Source organism: Falco naumanni, chromosome 10, assembly GCF_017639655.2.
Source record: "Falco naumanni isolate bFalNau1 chromosome 10, bFalNau1.pat, whole genome shotgun sequence".
In the NCBI taxonomy this organism is placed as follows: domain Eukaryota; kingdom Metazoa; phylum Chordata; class Aves; order Falconiformes; family Falconidae; genus Falco; species Falco naumanni.
The window spans coordinates 30,864,719-30,882,770 of NC_054063.1; the positions used below are offsets into that span (position 1 = coordinate 30,864,719).

Below are 18,052 nucleotides of genomic sequence, written 5' to 3' on the forward strand. Positions count from 1 at the left end.
GAAAGAAGAGAAGGGAAGAACTGAATCACTCGAGAGCTGGAAAATTGGACAGGGAGCGTTGTGAGCTGGTAGCCAACGTCACAGATCTAGAGTAGCCTGGGGAAGGGTTATTTTACAGACGATTGTCTGTAAAAATACCAGTTAGGACTAATGAGATTTATGTATGATGTCTGTGAACATTCCTTGCAGAGGAGGATTGTTGAACTACAGCCAAGGACCAAATTTCAGATTGTGTCTGAGCTGCAGCTTACATTTCACAGGGGAAAATGTTATCAGTGATGCCCCAAAGCAAGCACATCTTGGCTGAACTGAATTTAAACTTCAGCTCCTGTTGACAGGACAGGTTTGCAACAGGGGTGATTTTTGGAGCAAAGTTGTCCAGATTCATGGTCAAACATAGGAATGTAGACTGGTTTATCTGAAATAGATTTGAAGTCTGTCTGAGTCCGCTACCTGTCTCTGGCAGCAACCAATAACAGAATCTTTAGGGAAATGTATAAAAATCTTACAGTAGGTCAGTATTTGTTTATCATACAGACATTACAGATTATTGTGACAATATAAGGACAGGTCAAGGACTGTAGATTTTTTTTTTCAGTGCCATACACAATTTTTATACTCCCCTTTCATGTCAATCCTGAGAAATGAATTTCCATAATCTACTGAGAAGTTCAGCATCACTTGTTTTGAGGTGGTGTGTGCAAATTTATCTGTGAAATGATTCTTCTGGAATGAAGGCCTCTCCAAATTTATGTGAACTCATGTGAGTATTGCAAGGATTGATCAGTTGCTGCTTCTGTTCCTCAGCCTAAAAACTGTTTGGACTTGTTTTTTTTGGTGCATTGGTCCAGTACTTGTCCTCTTCCTTACTATGTTTAAACAAAACTTGGAGAGTACTAGTTTTTCTAGGCAGAGAAATGCCTTTCACCTTTCTGTTTGGAAGTGACAGATGAAACCTTATTTCCTTACATTTCATTGCCTCTTGCACCTCCTACCTACAAGGTAGCCTTGCCTGCATGTCCTGTAGCATTTTTTTGCTGGACAAGCAGCAGCATATGCTGTGACTGGTTGCGAGCTACATGTTAGTCAGCTGGTGCACCCATGCTGTTTGTCCAGCTGTGCTTAGACATAATGTTTTGCCAGAGACTTGGTGGACGTGATGTAGAGAACTCATTTCAATTTCACTTTGATTTCCTTCATAATAAGGATTGAACTGGAGTTAATTACATGATTACTAGTTAGTAGGCTTTATTTTAGCCTTCAAGAGTTTTCTGGACCAACAGTGTTTTGCATAGTGAACAAAGACAAATGGTCGTATCAATTCTGTGGCTAGGCTGGCTTCTTTACATAATGGTGCATCTAGGTTTGCTGATTATCATGGTATTGTTATGACAGTTTTTGAGTCACCAGCTGTATAATAGTTCTCAGGGAAGATACCTTTCTACACAACCACTGTTACCCACAGAAAACTTTCTTTTGCTGATGTTCAAAGAACTTTGCAGGCTTGATGGCTGTATTTCAGTAGTGAATGAAGTCCCATTTCCTGTATCTTATGTGTGGCAAAGTGCTTTCTGACCATAATACACGTTATAGGAATATAAAATCATGTCCAAGAGCTTTGTGTCTGACATAACATTTGTTTCCTTTTTTGATTATAGGGTTGCATGCTTTTGGGAGGCAGAAAGACGACAGACATTCCACTAGAGGGTTATCTGCTGACTCCAATTCAGAGAATTTGCAAATACCCACTTCTGCTTAAGGTAAGCCAAAGAAAGTGTTTCTCCAGATGGTTGTTTTATTCTTGGAGGGTTTTTTTAACATTATTCTTGGCATTTTTTATTAGCCCTGACTGTTGTTGTCACTACTACCTTCCTGGCTTGCACTTCTAAAAGTTGGATCCTCTCTGAAGAAAATGGCATGTTATGGGTATAGTCAAAAAGCTGGCCACTGCTAGGCTTGCAGGCTACTAAATCTTGTAATAGTGTGAGTAGGCCAGACAGGGTAACTTACTAACTAATGCCTTTTGACTTCAGTTCTCTTCAGATGTTTACTAAGGCTTGTGAGTCTTATTTTAGCCACTTCCTGAAAAGCTGTGTTCAGATAGAATTGTATCAGTGTTCTGAGGGACTGGATGGCTCTGGGGACTCTGTATGGGATGCATCTTTCATCTTGAGGCCTCTAGTTTGAGTGTGTTCAGGTCAGCAATGATCAAAATCCGTTATCATCTGACAGCTGTTTGGCGGCTTGTTTGAAAACTGGTTGTCTGAGATGAATTCCCAATGGACGGGTGTCATTGCAGAAATGACTAATGCAATTGGCACTAATTGGGCCCCTCGCTAGTATTCTTACCTTAGGAGCTAAAGAATAGAAGACCTAAAAAGAGCTAACTTGCCTCTCATCCCTCCAGGTCAGGGCTGGGTCAGACGCCTGGTGGGGACAGGGAGAGGGAAAAGGAGAAAACAGTTTCTGGGAGAGCTTGCATCGCTGGTGGCCTTGTAGCTACTCTGTGGCTAACGGCCGTCAATCTTCAGTGATGTCAGTCTCTTTCTCAATAAAAGTAACATTACATTTACTAAAAGAAAATTAATTAATAAAAATATAAGAAGAAATTGCCTCATATGTTGAGGGAAATGTCCCAGAGTTGTGCAAGACAGTAAGGATTCTGTGATGATTTGATGCTCTTGGTCATAGGCAGACCACATGAATCAACTGTATGTCATTCAGAGCTGTTGCAGTGCTGTGTCCATACCTTCGTCATGATTAAGGTCTTCCATAGCTACAAGCTGCTTAATTTGGTAGTGATCTGTTGTTCCATTTAAAATTATCTGATAAATGTTTAAATTACTTATTTCCATCCAATTAGAGCTTTCAGAGCCAAATTTTCAAAATATGTCTTTCCTCCAGGTAGAATCATTCTGTTGTCTATGTAGCTGTGCAAAAACCCATCCTACAGCAGACATTCATGCACAGTTCCTTATGGACCGAGCTACTGGGATTTATGTGCATATAGACAGTTTATCAGTCCAGTCAGTCTATCCGTGACTCTACTTACAGTCTGAACAAACAAAAGCACATTTAGGCACATAGCAGGAGAAGCTAATGTGTGAGACTGCTACAAACATTTCTTCCACAGTATTAATAATAGTCAAGGCAGAGCAAGGACACCTAGATCAGGAAAGCACATAAGTAGCTCCAGCTCTGATTTATCTTCAGAGAGGACTGGTTATGTAGAGGTAATTGAAAACCTAATGATGCCTCAGTTTAAGTCCACTGTGTTTATTTCAGGTTAGTGTGTAGAGAATTTGGTGCCTGTTGAGTCTGTGGATCTGTGTGATGACAGTGAGCAGCATCCATGTGCACAGAAAGGGAATTCCTATGGCATCCAATATGGTAAACAGACCAGGGGATGTGGGGACCTTTAAATGTGGATTCCTGACCAAGGATTTTAATAGTGCTTATGTTTTCGCTCTGTGGTGTGTTCTGTGATCTTATCTAGCTGTGTGTTCAAGACTGAAAATCAGAGATTGTTTTGATTCCTTACAGAGATCCCTTTTCTATTTTTGCGAGAGACTTCAACCAGAGGAAATAGTGGCTGGGTGCCTAATTTTGAACTAATCTCTACATTTGTGCTGTTAGTGAAAGATGAAGTGTTAATGTCCTGCAGGTTTCCTGTCATGGTTACCCTTTTATGAAGGGAGCCATTAATGGGTACAGAGCCTGAAGACCAGGTTCCTTCACCTATTTATTCCATACTGGAGACACCTTAATCTAGCCAGAGTGGTCAGTATCTGGTGTACCCTTGCAATGCTTATCTAAAAGTGATTTTTAACAAGTTTTATCCTAATACTTTCAAAACTTTTTGGTCCAAAAGATCACTGTTAGCACTCCATATTATTTTGCTCTGTGTCCTTGGTAAGCTTGAAGTATCCCTGAAGTCCATGTGGTTTCTTGTTTCAGATCTGACCATTCAGTATGTGGACTGCCAGTCATGTCAAGCACAGTTTGGGGATCTCAACTCTTAAGTCATGCCCATGGCTGCCTTAGAGAACTCCCTGCATTTCTTCTGTACCTCAGTACCTCTTCTTTTTCTCTTTTTAGTATGACTGTGTTGCTGAATCATCTGTTGCTAATAAGACCTGCTTAATTTCTAAGCTTTTTGGGAAACGTGGTTATGAGTTGTAGACTTCGATCTGTAATCTTTACAGGGTAATCTGTAGACTTTCTATCTACTGACAGAAGATTGACTTGCAAATGAAAATCTCTATTCTGTTCTAAAAGCTCTTCAAAAAATTAGAAGGGCAAAACCTCCCAACACTACAAATTTTCCTGAAATCTCAGGGCTTTTACTCAAATGCCCTGAAGAAGCTGGCTACAGAAACACACCTGAAAGAAACATACACCTTTGATTATAAGGTAGTAGCATCACGGATGCAATGACATTTTGGTATTCTTCGGCTTAAATTTCCCCATTCCTCTGTACCATTTTATGGCAGGTCTTCCAGAAAGTATGAGGTTCTGTGTCAGGGATTGTAAAAGCTACAAATGGGCCAGTTTATCTTGCTTTCCTTTAAGAATTTGTTTTGCAACAGGGTAGTAAACAAAACACTAGAACAAAATATTTCTAAACCGTAATTCAAATCTTTCCAAGTTTAATGGGAACCGAAGTCATTGGGCTTTGGGGATCAGAAATTTGCCTGCAGAAGTACACTGGTAGTTTCCACTTTCTCACACATGTACGGTTGTATATATCAAAAGACCTGGTGGCACAAACCTTCCTTCTTTGAAAGCCAAAGCCAAGACCAGTGAGGCTAAGACTGAAACAGTGTTTCTTGCCTTCAGGCCCTAGTGGGGTAGAATAAAGATAAATTTGTCCTCTGGTGCCAAAACTGTGCCTACCTTACGGGGTGGGGACTCTGGTGTTTGGCTGTGTTGTGCTTGACCCAGACCCACGTACACTTGTAGAGCAAATAGCCACGAAGGGAGTGAGTGGGAGGAACTTCATGAGGCATCTTGCGATGCTGCATTCCATTTTTCTGTGGATTTCTTTTTGTATACAGGCTGATATAAATCACACGGTGTTCACTACTTGAAGTTTTCTGGACAGGAAATAAAAGTTTTAGGAAAAAGCTGAGGGGAATTTTCATTTTGCTCAGGCAACAAGTCTGCCTCGGTCAGTGAGATTATGCTGTTACTGGGGGTTGTTAGCTCAGAAAATATCTGTGATCATTAGAAGGTGTAGTTGATGCTGATTCTCAAAGGTAATGAATTCATAGTGAATAAATTGTATCCCATTCAAGATTTGTTTGATACTTGCTAACATGAAATTACCAGTGTGGACACAGATGTTTCAGACATGAGAACAACTAAGGGAAAATACAGGCTGATTCTGTTAGTGCTAACCAGGAAAATGCAACTCTCCAAGCAAGAAAAAGGATTAAAAAAGGAGTAGATTTAAAAATAACACAACCCTCAAATTAAGTGTTTGCTCTCCCTTTGCTACTGAACTGCAGTTATTGCTCCTGAAATAGCTGTTTTGTATTCATGGGGATTGGATCTTATTTTATCGTAATTCCCAGGGCAAATAGATACTATTGTATTCCAACTGATTAGACCAGGCCGGAGCTATCCTACTTTCTTCTTTTACTTCATTTTTATCAAGAATTTGTGAACATCCATATTTTCCGATAACTTTGGTATGACCTTGTTGTAGCAAAAGTATTTAGTACAGCTAAGTAGTTAGATTTGATAAAGATAGTATGCACAAAGTAATTCAGACTTGTCTGTGTTTGAAAGTCAACCTAAATAGTGGGGTAAGGCACATATTTAAAATGCTCTATTTTTTTTTAATACCGTATGTGAGCATTCTTCAGAATAATAGCACCTAGCATGGACTTAATTTGGGTTACTTAATTAGGAATAATACACTGAAGTATCTCCAAGTGCAGATACACTTTAAGCATATATTACCAATAATTTCCAATATAAACTATGACATCCTGCAGTCGGTGATCTTACTTTTTTTTCATCCTTGGATGAAGCTGTTTGGCTTTTCGAACTAATAAATGTTGGAAACAGAACAATGATTCAAATGATGAAGCTTGGTAAATTTCAGTTTTATTTATAGTTTCCATTTTTTATGAACCAATTATTACAGCTTTGGAGTGGCTGACTCTAAACAGTTTTGGTTGTTGTTTAGGGTGGCTGTTTTTGGAGGGGTGGTGGTGTTGAATGTTTTTTAGATTTTTTTGAGTCTTAAAATTCTGGTTGCTTCCTTTCTATCTAACTTGCAAGCCTTATATACGGTTTGAAGGATGAGACTCAAACCTAGCCATGGTGTTTCATAGTGTCTGTGCAAACAGAGAAGTAATGGTATTAATATTTTTTGTCCCTAATATAGCTTTTGTCTGCGTCAGACAGCATGCATGAAAATTAGTGCAGAATTTGTTGGTCAGTAGATTAGTTTTACCCCCAGTCCAAAACCTCTCTAATGTGATTTCCACTTCTTTTTCTTTTTGTGAAACTTCAGCAAATGATTTGAAATCTGCTTGGGGATGTAGGAGTTCTGAATATTTGTTAGTGAAGAGCTTCATTATAAAATTTCCTCAGAAGTGAGAAAGGGGCTTGGACTAGGCTCGAACAAAACAAAACTGTGCTTGGTGTGATGGACATTATGGTTTGGTAAGAAGAAAGATGCAAAAGCAAACAGACCTTGAGAGCATATACTGTGTGTACAATTTAAAACTCCAGTGTGTGCAGGGATGCTGGAAAGCTTGCTGAGTAAATATTTCTAGCAGAATGTTTTGGATTAAGGCAGCTCTGCCTCAGCGATAGTAATTGTATGACTGTATTAATTAGTGTGAGCCATACCACTTAAGAGTAGAAGCAGCTGTTGTGTAAACCAATCTCTGAACAAAAATAGCCTTTTTCCCTTAATAAAGAGCATTTATGTCAGCAAGAAGAAAACCCTAGGGGAGTGGTGATCATGAGCTAATCACACCATTGGGGGTGGGGATTAGCTGCAGTCATTTCTGTCTCCTTCCTCCCAACACAGGAGGAATGTGCAGCACATGATACCCCGCCCCTACGGGCTCCTGATAGCTCAGTGCATGTCACAGAGGTTGTTTCTTATTTGATGTCTATTCTGTTAAGGAGTCCTTCAGACTCCAGCCAGAAATGCACATTCCACCTCTGATCCTTTAAAAATATCTCATAATGTACACAAACTCCACAGACAATTTAGGGCAGTAATTATGTATTGCTTCATCTGATGGAAGACTCATTGGCCCTAGGAGGGGAAGAAAAACCTGGATGCAAAAAGCTGAGTGACCAGATTCAGAATCCCCTTGAAAGGGAAAGCCCAACAGCAAGGCGCACACAGGCCTTAATAAATGCAGTGCCTGGACTTTGAAAGGCAAAGGTGGGAAGCCAGTGGTGTGGGTACAGAACAGGGTGAAGAAAGACTCACTGTCACCCTCTTCTCCTTCTCCATTCCGCTTAGAGCTGTTTAAGAACAGAACATTCTAACTGACTATAATTGAATATATTTAATCTTTGGGGTTTTTTATTGTGGTGAGTTTTTTTCCCTTTCTTTTTCCTCCCAAGGAACGTGGTGTTGCTCTTAAATTCATGACATCCTGGCTGAAATCCAGCTCTATGTAGCACAACATTAGAAATTATATATACCCTACAGAGTTGTAAGGACCACTGCCAATTTATAAATCATACTACTCTCTTCCACACTTTTTATATATAATCACAAAGAACTGGTAATATTTATAAAACTAGAAACATGTTTTTATTAAATTCTAATTTAGCATATGTTGTAGGTTTCATGGCACATTGAATACCTTTTTTTGAATATATTACTGATCCATCATTGCTTGTCTAGTCTTTACCCTGCAGAAACATTGACATAAATTACAAATTTTTAAAATATACAGAATAAAAAAAACCCTGCTATGATTGGCAGGTAGGCAGATAGAGCCTGGTGTAACATTTACTTTCTGGTTAGTTTAAGGGAAAGATAATTTTTAATACAAGTAAATATTAAAAACTGTAAAATACAGATATAAAACTCTTGGAAACATTAATATTTGCAAAAAGGTGTTTTGGGTTTTTTGAGTGTTTTTTTTTACCAAAAAAGCACATTTTGGAGCCGAACTGTTTATTAACACGCTTTTTGAACTGATAAGCAAAGAAATACATTGTCTTTGTTATCTCTGTAAGCCTGAGATGTTCAGTAGGTAACCAACGGATGTGTCTGAAACTGCTTTGTGTATGCACCAGTTTGGAGTGCAAAGCAAGACAGCCTGGCAAGCGCTGCAAGATTTGCACCAGTCAGTGCACAATGTTAACATTCATTGCACAAAATCCATGTTAAGCCATGTCTGAGTGTCCTCAGGAGTATAAAGATAGGAGGAAGAAATTTGTTAAATATAGAGACTTGTAAATTTCAGCTGCAAAACACGTGTTCAGTTGCCAGTTTATAAGTACAAAATCAATCATTTTTGTGTGGCAAGGGAGGACATGGGGAAGGATGGCAGAGACTTCTTTTTTAAAAAAGATCAGTTAAGCAGAACAACATCCTTTTTTCTAGGAAATACTAAAATCGTTCTTACATTTAAAAACACTCTAGTTTCCTCTGCCTGCCTGTACTGTTCACTCATCATCCCTCCTGCCACCTCTTTACACCTTCCTGTGTAATGTTCTCTTTGCTGAGTTCTCTCCTCCAAGACTTTTTTTGGTTTGTTGGTTTGTTTTTTTTTTTTGGGGGGGGGGGGGGTGGTTAAGCACAATTAGCAAATAGACAAATGTATGAACAGCTGATATATCTGTCGTCTTATGTGATTTAGTGCTTATATTTAGATTCTGTCATGTTTAGATCTCTTTCAGCCTTAAGCTATTTAAAGCTGCATCTGAGATTGAAATACTGAAGCTGGAAATCCTTTGCATAATCAAAATCTGGCATTTCTGAGTAGATCTGATGTAGCTGTCCTATCCTTCCTTTCTGTATGCGGTTCAGGAGGACACTACAGCTGGATGTAGATGTCTTGGAACGCTCTGTTACTCCCTTTGTAAAATGTGTTGTGTTCTGTGTGTAGGCGTTAAAAGTGACACAAACTCAATCTTTGCAGCTATTAAAGAGGCATGAAATAAAAGGAAAATTCTGTGCCTAGAGGACAAAAAAAGACACATTTCTGTCTTAGTCCTTTAAAGAACAGAGAGAACTTTTTTTCCCCCTACAGTTTATGAAATGGAATACCTTTGCAACTGTCACTGCTGTGCCCCCCCACCCCCCCAAGAGGAGAGAAAAGTCAGAGGATGATGGTGAAGATAATGGAGGTTGTGAAAAATACCAGCTTTTCTGTTCTCCACTGCTCGTTAGTCTGAAGGGTTAACAAGTCTGTGACTAGCAAGTAATGTATTTTATGAATTATTTTAAGAAACTCTTTGCAAGGAATAGTTTTCTGCAAGTGGCAACAACCTCCTTTCCTGGCCCTGTTAGGGCACAAGTTGCAATAAGATAGTAATCCCAGATAACAATATATATGAGCTTCATGGAGGACAAGACAGTCATACCCAAGGTTTGCCATCTGGTCTGTCTCTCGGCTGCCTTTCAAAATGTTGTCAAATGCTGTCAGAGTTTACACATCATAAATCTGTCACTGAAATAAATAAGTACCCAGAGCTCCCTTACTGTATTTCAGAAGTGCTAGGCTCTGCTCTTTTGGGGAATGGCAGTGTCAGAGCAGCATGGCTCTTCCTCAAATGGCTTAACACCAGGCAGTGGTGGGACAAGTTTTCTGACTCTCTACACTGCTTATGCTCTTGAGGCAAGTGACTGCCTCAGCTGGCACCTTCCCTGCCTTTTCTAGCCTCCTGTCCTGCTCCTTGGGCAGAAATACAGGCAGCTAGCAGGAGTGCTTATTGCAGCAGAGGACTGCTGTGAATGGAGAGTTCTTTCTCTGTAGTTTGATGCTATTCAGAAAAGGATGTTTAACCAGTGCTAGCATATACACATCTGTTTCCAAAGCAGTTTGGGTGACACTTGAGCTGCAGGACCTCATTGGTTTTTAATGAGTCAGGTAGCAAAAATTTTGCACTCTGTTTTAGAAGCATGGAGCAGAGGCTAGTGTCACCAAAGTGCAACACCTCTTCCTGCATTTTCAAACACTTACTTTCCTTGGCTGTATCTTCAGTAAAACTAGAGTAGAAACTTCCATAGGGAATTTCATTTGTGATATCAACTGACATTTGTAGCAGCCAGCCTCTTTTTCCTATGCCTGTGTCACTTGCTCTGTAAATCAACCAAGAGTTTAAGATTAACTCCTCTCTCTTAATGGGATTCCCAGCTGTCAGCACATTACCCGTCTCCTCTGTCATCCATCTGACAAGAGCCATTGTCAATCTCCATTTATAATTTTCTGAAAAGAGTAATTGTAGCTATGAGTAAATTCTCAAAATACCAAATCTGTGCAAATAACTGAATAGTTATATTTAATCAGACAAACATCAACATTCCCATCCATTCATTTGGGCCTTTATGTCTCCAGGATATGTCTATGTGGGAATGAGAGCACTTCCCATTGCCATATTTAGATTCTTATGAGACCTGTCTCTTGCAATTCTTAAAGGAGCCTCAGTGGCCGAGTAGTTTAATTTCAAGATGCAGATTTCACTTTAAAAGGTTCTGCAAAACCAAGGAGTTAATAAATAATTCAAATACTTTACATTTCTGTAACACTAGGTCTCAAGACAGTTTAGTAGTGCTAGTGAATTAAGTCTTGCTCCAGCCAGCGTGAGGAAGCACTGAGAGGGTCTGTGCAAAGGCAGAAACAAATCTGTACTACTTTTATCTCTAGATTCCTTCTTTCAAATACGCCTTCTAATTTTACTGGTATCTGAGCACCTTGCAGTCTATTTATTCTAAGTTGCACCTGCTAGTAGAAAAGTACAGCTAGTTATGCACAAACCTGTCATATGCTAAAGGTGACTTTTGTCTAATGGTTTGTAGAGCAGGTCTATGAATTGACCCTAGGACAGAGAAAGTTCCTTGATTTAGCAGTTCAGAGTGTCTGGATTAGCAAAGTGGCTGGATTGGTAGCTATTACAGTCACTATAAGTAACCTTCAGCAGAACTGGGATTTCAGCCCACGTCCCTCCACTCTCTGATACAGCATGTAACTTGACCCTAAAAGTGCCGGTTAATTTTATGTAGAGGTTGTGTGGGGACATCAGTCAGTTTAGGAGCAATGCTTGTATTACAAGTTGTGCTATCAGCTCAAACAAGGCAAACCCCAGTAATACTCAGTATCATACCTGAAATCAGAGTATGTCAGTGCCAAGCAAGACAGCATGGCACAAAGATCTTTAAATTAATGCCAATGTGGCAAAATTTTGTGTGGTGAAGAGGTGCTTGCTGAGGTTAACTTGCTGATGTGGAGTATCAAAAGACAAATCAGACCACAGATTAAGCCTAGCTGGAGCCCATGGCGGGCGTTTGGGGGTTGTAATCGCTTATTATGGATGAACAACAACAGTAACAGGCTGTCTTTGCCTTAGCTGTAGGAACTGTGGATTGAAGCAATTTAGCAACGTTCAGACCACAGTGCTGTGTAGTCTCTCTGGCTGTATTCAAACTCATTCTTGTGTCTCAAGCAAAATTATGCAATTCAGCAGCAGTTTGCCATTTAGACACAGGACTTTAAAACAACCAAATAACATGTTGAGGCAAAACAGAACATAGTGAGAAAATTAAATATTCCAGGCAATCTAAAAATCTGGGTCTTAAACACTATATTATGTATCAAGATGAAATTACCAGCCTTAGTTAAGGTTTCTTTAATGTATTTTTATCCAATTGTGGCTGACTATAAAATACTGTTGGTCTAAAAAATAATTAATCGTTAGTTGACAGTGGTTACCCCTGTTGCCAAACTGGTTAATATTGTCAGGTTGCAAGCTTTCCTACTGCTGTTTTTCTTTGGGCAACATTTGACTAGGCCACTGTGCATTCAATCAAGTGAAGCAGAGACTCTTAGGAGTTCCTTCAGAGCAGAGATATTGTTCGTCTCTGTTAATCTCTCCAGTCAAAACATGTGCCCCAACCTCCTAAACATAACCTGGGGAAGAGTCCCCGCTAAACTCCTGCTGCTCTGTTGGCCTGTCTCTTTCCTAATCCAGCACTTTTTCCCACTTTCCTTTTGGGGAGCCCTCTCCACTTGCCATGGCTCTGTCTTGGAGGTTAAAACACTGAACTGAGTGCCAGAAAGTCTTGGTTCTGCAAGCGACTTGCCACTGGACGAGTTACTCTTGTGTAAATGAATGTCCTCCTTCTTAAAATGATTATTACACTTCATAATACAAAAACATGGGACAGTTGTGGCCAGTGAATTTCCCTGCAATTTCTGGACATGCAGACTTCTCATGCACAGAGGTGCAGGCATTTATCTGCGTGTGGTGGGTTGGCCTTGGCTGGCTGCTGGCTGCCCACCCAGCCACTCTCTCTCTTGCTATTCAACAGCATGGCAGAGAAAATTAGATGAAAAAAATTCTTCTGGATTGAGATAAAGACAGGGACATCACCTAGTGATTACTGTCACAGACCTAACAGACTTGACTCGGAGAAACAAAATAACTTTCCCCTCAGCCCCTACTCTTTTCCCCAGGCTCAGCGTCACTCCTGCATTCCCAACTCCTCTACTTTCCACCCCGCCCTGAGCAGTGCAGGAGGTATGGGGAATGGGAGGTTGCCGTCAGTACGTAACATTTTCTCTTTGCTGCTCCTTCATCCTCATGCTTTTCTGTGCTCCAGCGTGAGCTCTCTATGGGCTGCTGTTCTTTAGGACAAACCTGGTCCTGTGTGGGTCCTATATGGGTTGCAGTTCCTGTCAGGAGAGCTCCTGCATGGCCTCTTCACCTGTCACAGTTCTTTTCAGACACTATCCAGCTGCTGCCGTTAGATACCTGTGTAGATACCTGCTCCATCATGGTCCTCCCCAGGCTGCATGGAGGCACCTGCTCCAGCCCGGCCTCTCCAGGGGCTGCCGGGAGATCTCTGCACTGGTGCCAGTGCCTCCTCCCTGCCTTCCTCTCAGGCTTTGGTGCTCACAGGGTTGTTTCTCAGGTTCTTCCTCTCTGCCTTGCTGCTTTTTGCCCTTTCTTACACATGTTTTCACAGAGGTGCCGCTGGCTTCCCCGCTGGGCTCGGCCGGGCCCTGCCGTGGGTCTGTTGTGAAACCGGCTGGAACCGGCGCGGGGCAGCCCCTCGCCTCTCCTCACGCTACAGACCATGCGGGGGTGTCGGGGTTAGCAGCAGTGTCTCACTGGAACCCCTTTGGTCAGCGGGAAAAGACAGGCTTCTCCTGAGGGCTGTTCCGCTCCTAGGTAAATCTGAGTTGTGCTTTGGTTGTACTTCTCTGCTGGTTGTACAGCTAATCAAGCTGGGTCCTGAACTTGCATGTGGGTTGTGATTAACCTGCATCTGATCATTTCCATAAGTACTGTGGGGGGGTGGTATACAGCCTAGCGCTCTTCCCGTAAGGCCATAGTTCATGGAGAACCCCACTTCCGTAGCTCTAGTGGTTCCTGACAAGACCTGCTACGGGCAGCATTTGTATCCGATTGAAGAGGCCTAATCTAGTGTCACTGAAATACTGGATACACGTCACTGGGGCTGGTATAGCATCGAGACCATGGCAGGTCAACACTCTATAGCATGTCTTTGAAGTAGACAGTGGGTTTTCTGTGTAATCTTTTATTTGGCCTGGGAACACTAGACACTGGAAACAAACATGTGACACAGCAAAACATATTTCTTTTGAGTTCTCTTCATTTGACATATTTAACATGAGTAATTGCTTCATTTATTTAGCAGCATTCATATAAAACAGCAGCCCTGCACAGATGAGGAACAGAGAACAGCATCTACAGTAACATGCCCACAACTTCTCCTTAATTTTGCAGTGGTTCTGGCATTTTCCTGTGGGATTGCACACTAAGGCTTGTGCCTTTCCATGAGCCACTTCTAAGTTTACATTCCATGTTTTCTTTTCTGTTTTTTAAAGGAATTAGCTAAGAGGACTCCCTCTAAGCATCCTGATCACCCAGCTGTCCAGAACGCATTGCAGGCCATGAAGACAGTCTGCACAAATATCAACGAGACCAAGAGACAGATGGAGAAACTGGAGGCCCTCGAACAGTTGCAGTCCCACATTGAAGGATGGGAGGTATGATGTCGGACCAGCAAGCTCCCGGAGACAGTTCACTGCGCAGTTTAATGGGCTGAAGTTTGGTGACTTACACCATGTACAAGGCTTTTTGTTTCTTACATGATATGTAAATGCTCTTGAAGGTGTGGGAGGCATCACTCTGATGAGTTTAGAATTTAGTGTTTATTTTGGGCATGCAGGCTGCTGCTAAATTGTAGCAGAACAAACAAATTATGGAAGAAAAGTGATAGCGTTAGAATGGACTTCAAATTTCAAATAGGCAGATCTCATTTGAAAGACAGGTCTAGAGGATTAAATAAAGACTGATCGAAATAGCAGAAGTTTCTCTTCCCATTCCTACAAGCCTTTAGTTTCTCTGAGAACTTTGAAAGTTACACATTCAGCTTCATACAGATTTCCTGTATAGAAGATAAAAGTTAGATTAATAAGCATTAGATTAGAAAGCAACCGGTATAATTGTGTTTGCTCCAGTTAAGTTGCTCGTGGATGTGTTTCTAGTGATATGTTTATCGGTAGGTGGATCTCTGTAGGTAGAAGCATTTACTATGGAAGGGAGAGAGGATACGAAAGGGAGAAAACTGGAACATGAAGCTTGGGGGAAGTCTTGAAAAAGAGCCACTCAGTAGAAATACTGGCTAGTCAGGCTAGTGTGCCAAGGGTTGGCAGCTTATCTTGTGATAACTTTAACTGAGGCCCTTACATCAGTGGAGTTCAAAGCCTCTGGGAGGTGCACCATAGGGAGTCAGTGGTGTTAAGTGGTCTCATGGAGGGATTGGCGTTGGCGTTCAGTGAGACTGACATTGAAAATGTCGAGGCTGATCATTGCCAGCTGAGGACATTTTGTTAGAGGTCATGTAAACTTCCTCATGTTCGAACTTTTGGGTGCTCTCCATGACTCTTTTGGGTTGTTTTTTATCTTTCCTGTATGTTTTAAACTTTGCTCATTTTTTCCCTGAAGGATGTTCTTGGCATCAGTTAAAGATGTGAGAACAACCCAGATATCCAGCTGTGTAATTTTTGGATAGCAAGCTCAGCTAAGTCATGTAATGTTCTGTATAGCAAGGCTTCTAGAAGCAGTTAAAACATTTCAGGTTCAATGCAACTCGTGGGTCATCTAGGCAAGCGGCATGGTTTGAACTCTGGAGCCTGACTATTAAAGTGTCCTTGATGCCGTAAATTAAGGGATATCCAAGCAATGATTTTTGAAGTGTTTAACTTATCTACAGCAACATTCTGGAGCTGAAAACATTTTCAGATTTGTTTATATACACTGTTTTGTAACAAAGTCACCTAGGTCACTCTGCTCAAAATTTTGAAAAGGAAGAAGTGTTTTTCCCTCCCAGTAAGCTGTGGAACATTTCCAAATTACTCTAGTGGCAGTTTCACAGGAGATAAACTAGCTTTATACATCACAGATACAGGCCAGTGCTCAACATGATGACATCTTTTTCTTCTGTACACGTAAAGAAGTTTGAAACTGATTCACAGTTTCCTATCTTACAGTGCTAGGGGTCTTGTAAATTATGACTCTAAAGCAAAGTGCTGTGTTTGTCAATAGCTGATATTAGTTCTTTCAGATGTATTTCATAGTTTATTCTTAGAGAAGGGCTCCTAACTTCTATCCATGGAAAGCTGTAGTTGCTGAATTAAATAATTTTGTATCTTAAAAATGCAGTGCTATAAGCCACAGAGCTGGCTGTAGGAGGAAGTCCATAAGGTAAATTTATGCCTATTTTTAGTTTATCTCATGGCATTCTGTCCTACAAAATAGAAAATTTCCCTTTTCTATTAGCATGGATATGGATTCTGAAACACTGTATATATGTGCCCTGTGTATATGGTTATATACTGTACATACATAGTAATTCAACAAGGCCTGCAGCTTTCAACTGTTTTAATTCAAGACATTTGAATTGTCAAAAAGAAGTGAAGATCAGCTTGCTTACTTATGACCAAGTGTTTTATGATTATAAGGGATGTGGCCTGAATCTGTAGTGTGCAGGCAGCCCAGCATGAAGTTTGGCGTTAAGTTGTTCACATAATTTGGAACAGGCTCCACCTTGTCTAATGTTTCTGTTTAAACACACCGGCAGTTTCACTGGTTTCTATGACTTAGCACTTCCATTCAACTGTCCCAGTGGACTACCCCTGGTCTGATCTTCGTCCTTTTGCCATCAGTGCCATCCTCAATATTTATAACATATATATAATGTATTATATATATATATAATATAATTTTGCTTCTGCAGAGTTTTTTCTTGCTCTTGAGAGTCACCTGTAACTTTGGTAAGAGCAGGAGTTATTTTTTTAGAGCAGTTTCCTCACTTCAACATTTTTTCTTCAATGTCTCTGCCCACCGACCTGCATCTCCCTCTCTAATACAACTGTCACTATCACTGTCATATGCTGAGTATGTGCTGGCACCATCCTGTCAGTCTCTTTCTGAGACAGATTATAATGAGGGGAAGTGTTCAAGTAGGCCAAACCCGCAGCTTAATCAGAGGTCTGTTCATCAAAATGAACTCTGCTCCGATTCATTCTTTTGGAATGCACAGAATCCTTGTAGATGTATGTTATGGATTAGTCTCAGGCAGGTCAACTTGATTCTGGTTAATCCTTCTGGGAAACAAAGATTAGTTAAAAAAGAGCAGGAAAGAAAAGTAGAGGTTGCATAAGACCAACTTTTGTATACAGTGTTTTTGTTTGCTTAGGGAAGAACAAGTTAATATGCTGTTTCTATTATATATTGGTTTTTATGTGGGGACAGCTCCTCCTCATGAGTCCTTGTTATTTTTACTGAACAATTGCTACCTATCCCCAAATTCTCCCAGTCTGAAATGCACAGGGAAGCAAAACCCCCATCACAGAACAGCATGAGTTGTAAGATATGTGTTAATGCTTAGGCAGATCAATCATATTATAATTGGCTGTAATTTGCAATTCCACCAGCTATGATGTTTTCTTTTTATTTTCTTTTTTGTTCCCCGCCCCCCCATCCTCCCCTGCAGCTTGGTCCCACTTGGAAAGGTGAGAAATTCTATGTTGTCTCTGAAAACATCAAATAAATCTTCTTGCTCTGTTTCTGACTATTGAAAAACCTCTCAAATGGTTATAAATGGGAAGTAGCTAGGTCAACAGCAAACAGGAAATGCATCAACAATGTTTAGATACCATCACCATGTGTCTGATGGAAAAATAAAGATTCTTAGATGTTAAGGTGAGAAGCAAGCATTGCAATCATTTGCTTTACTTCCTGCACAAAATAGGTCAGATAATTTTACCCAGTGATTCTGTGTCGGTAAAAGACTGACTCCAATTACTTATGTCACTGTAGTCATTGTTTTTCTGTCTTTGGGTATCTTTCAGAAAATTAAGTACTTGATGTTGAGGTGCTCTGAAGCCTTGATTTCTGCATGGGCAAACCATGTGAGGAGCATGCTTTTATGTTGTACAGTCAGTTGCTTTCTGTTCCTATTTGTGTATGTGCTAGTAGGCCATTGGGATCATAATTCTGAGATACAGTGATTTCTCCTGGAGATAGTAACAGTTCATTTTCAAAATAACAAGTGCTCATTTTCTGGACATTTTAACTAATATTTTAGTATTAACTATTTCTATAGAATGATTAAGAAAATAAAAACATACCAGGACAGCAGATGGACCTATTGCATGTAGCTAGTTCCTACATCATTGTATCCTGAATGTATAAAAATGCATATGTGGAACACAAAAATTAGTGTTGCGTACTTGGCAGCCTTTAAAGAATAGCTGCTTCCCTGTTAATTAAAAGCAAGACATGGACAGCACAGCTGTCAAGGTTC

At 40.5% G+C, this 18,052-nt stretch overlaps 1 protein-coding gene across 2 annotated transcripts in view; it reads left to right on the plus strand.

Annotated features, from left to right (window-relative positions):
• The window catches only part of PREX1 (phosphatidylinositol-3,4,5-trisphosphate dependent Rac exchange factor 1), a 170,268-nt gene that overhangs the window by 78,676 nt on the left and 73,540 nt on the right, over window positions 1–18,052 (plus strand). For both annotated transcript variants that reach the window (XM_040608692.1, XM_040608693.1), the window contains exons 5-6: window positions 1,659–1,760; window positions 14,067–14,228. In XM_040608692.1, the coding sequence (XP_040464626.1) occupies window positions 1,659–1,760; window positions 14,067–14,228 (264 nt within the window). The remainder of the gene's footprint in view (window positions 1–1,658; window positions 1,761–14,066; window positions 14,229–18,052) is intronic.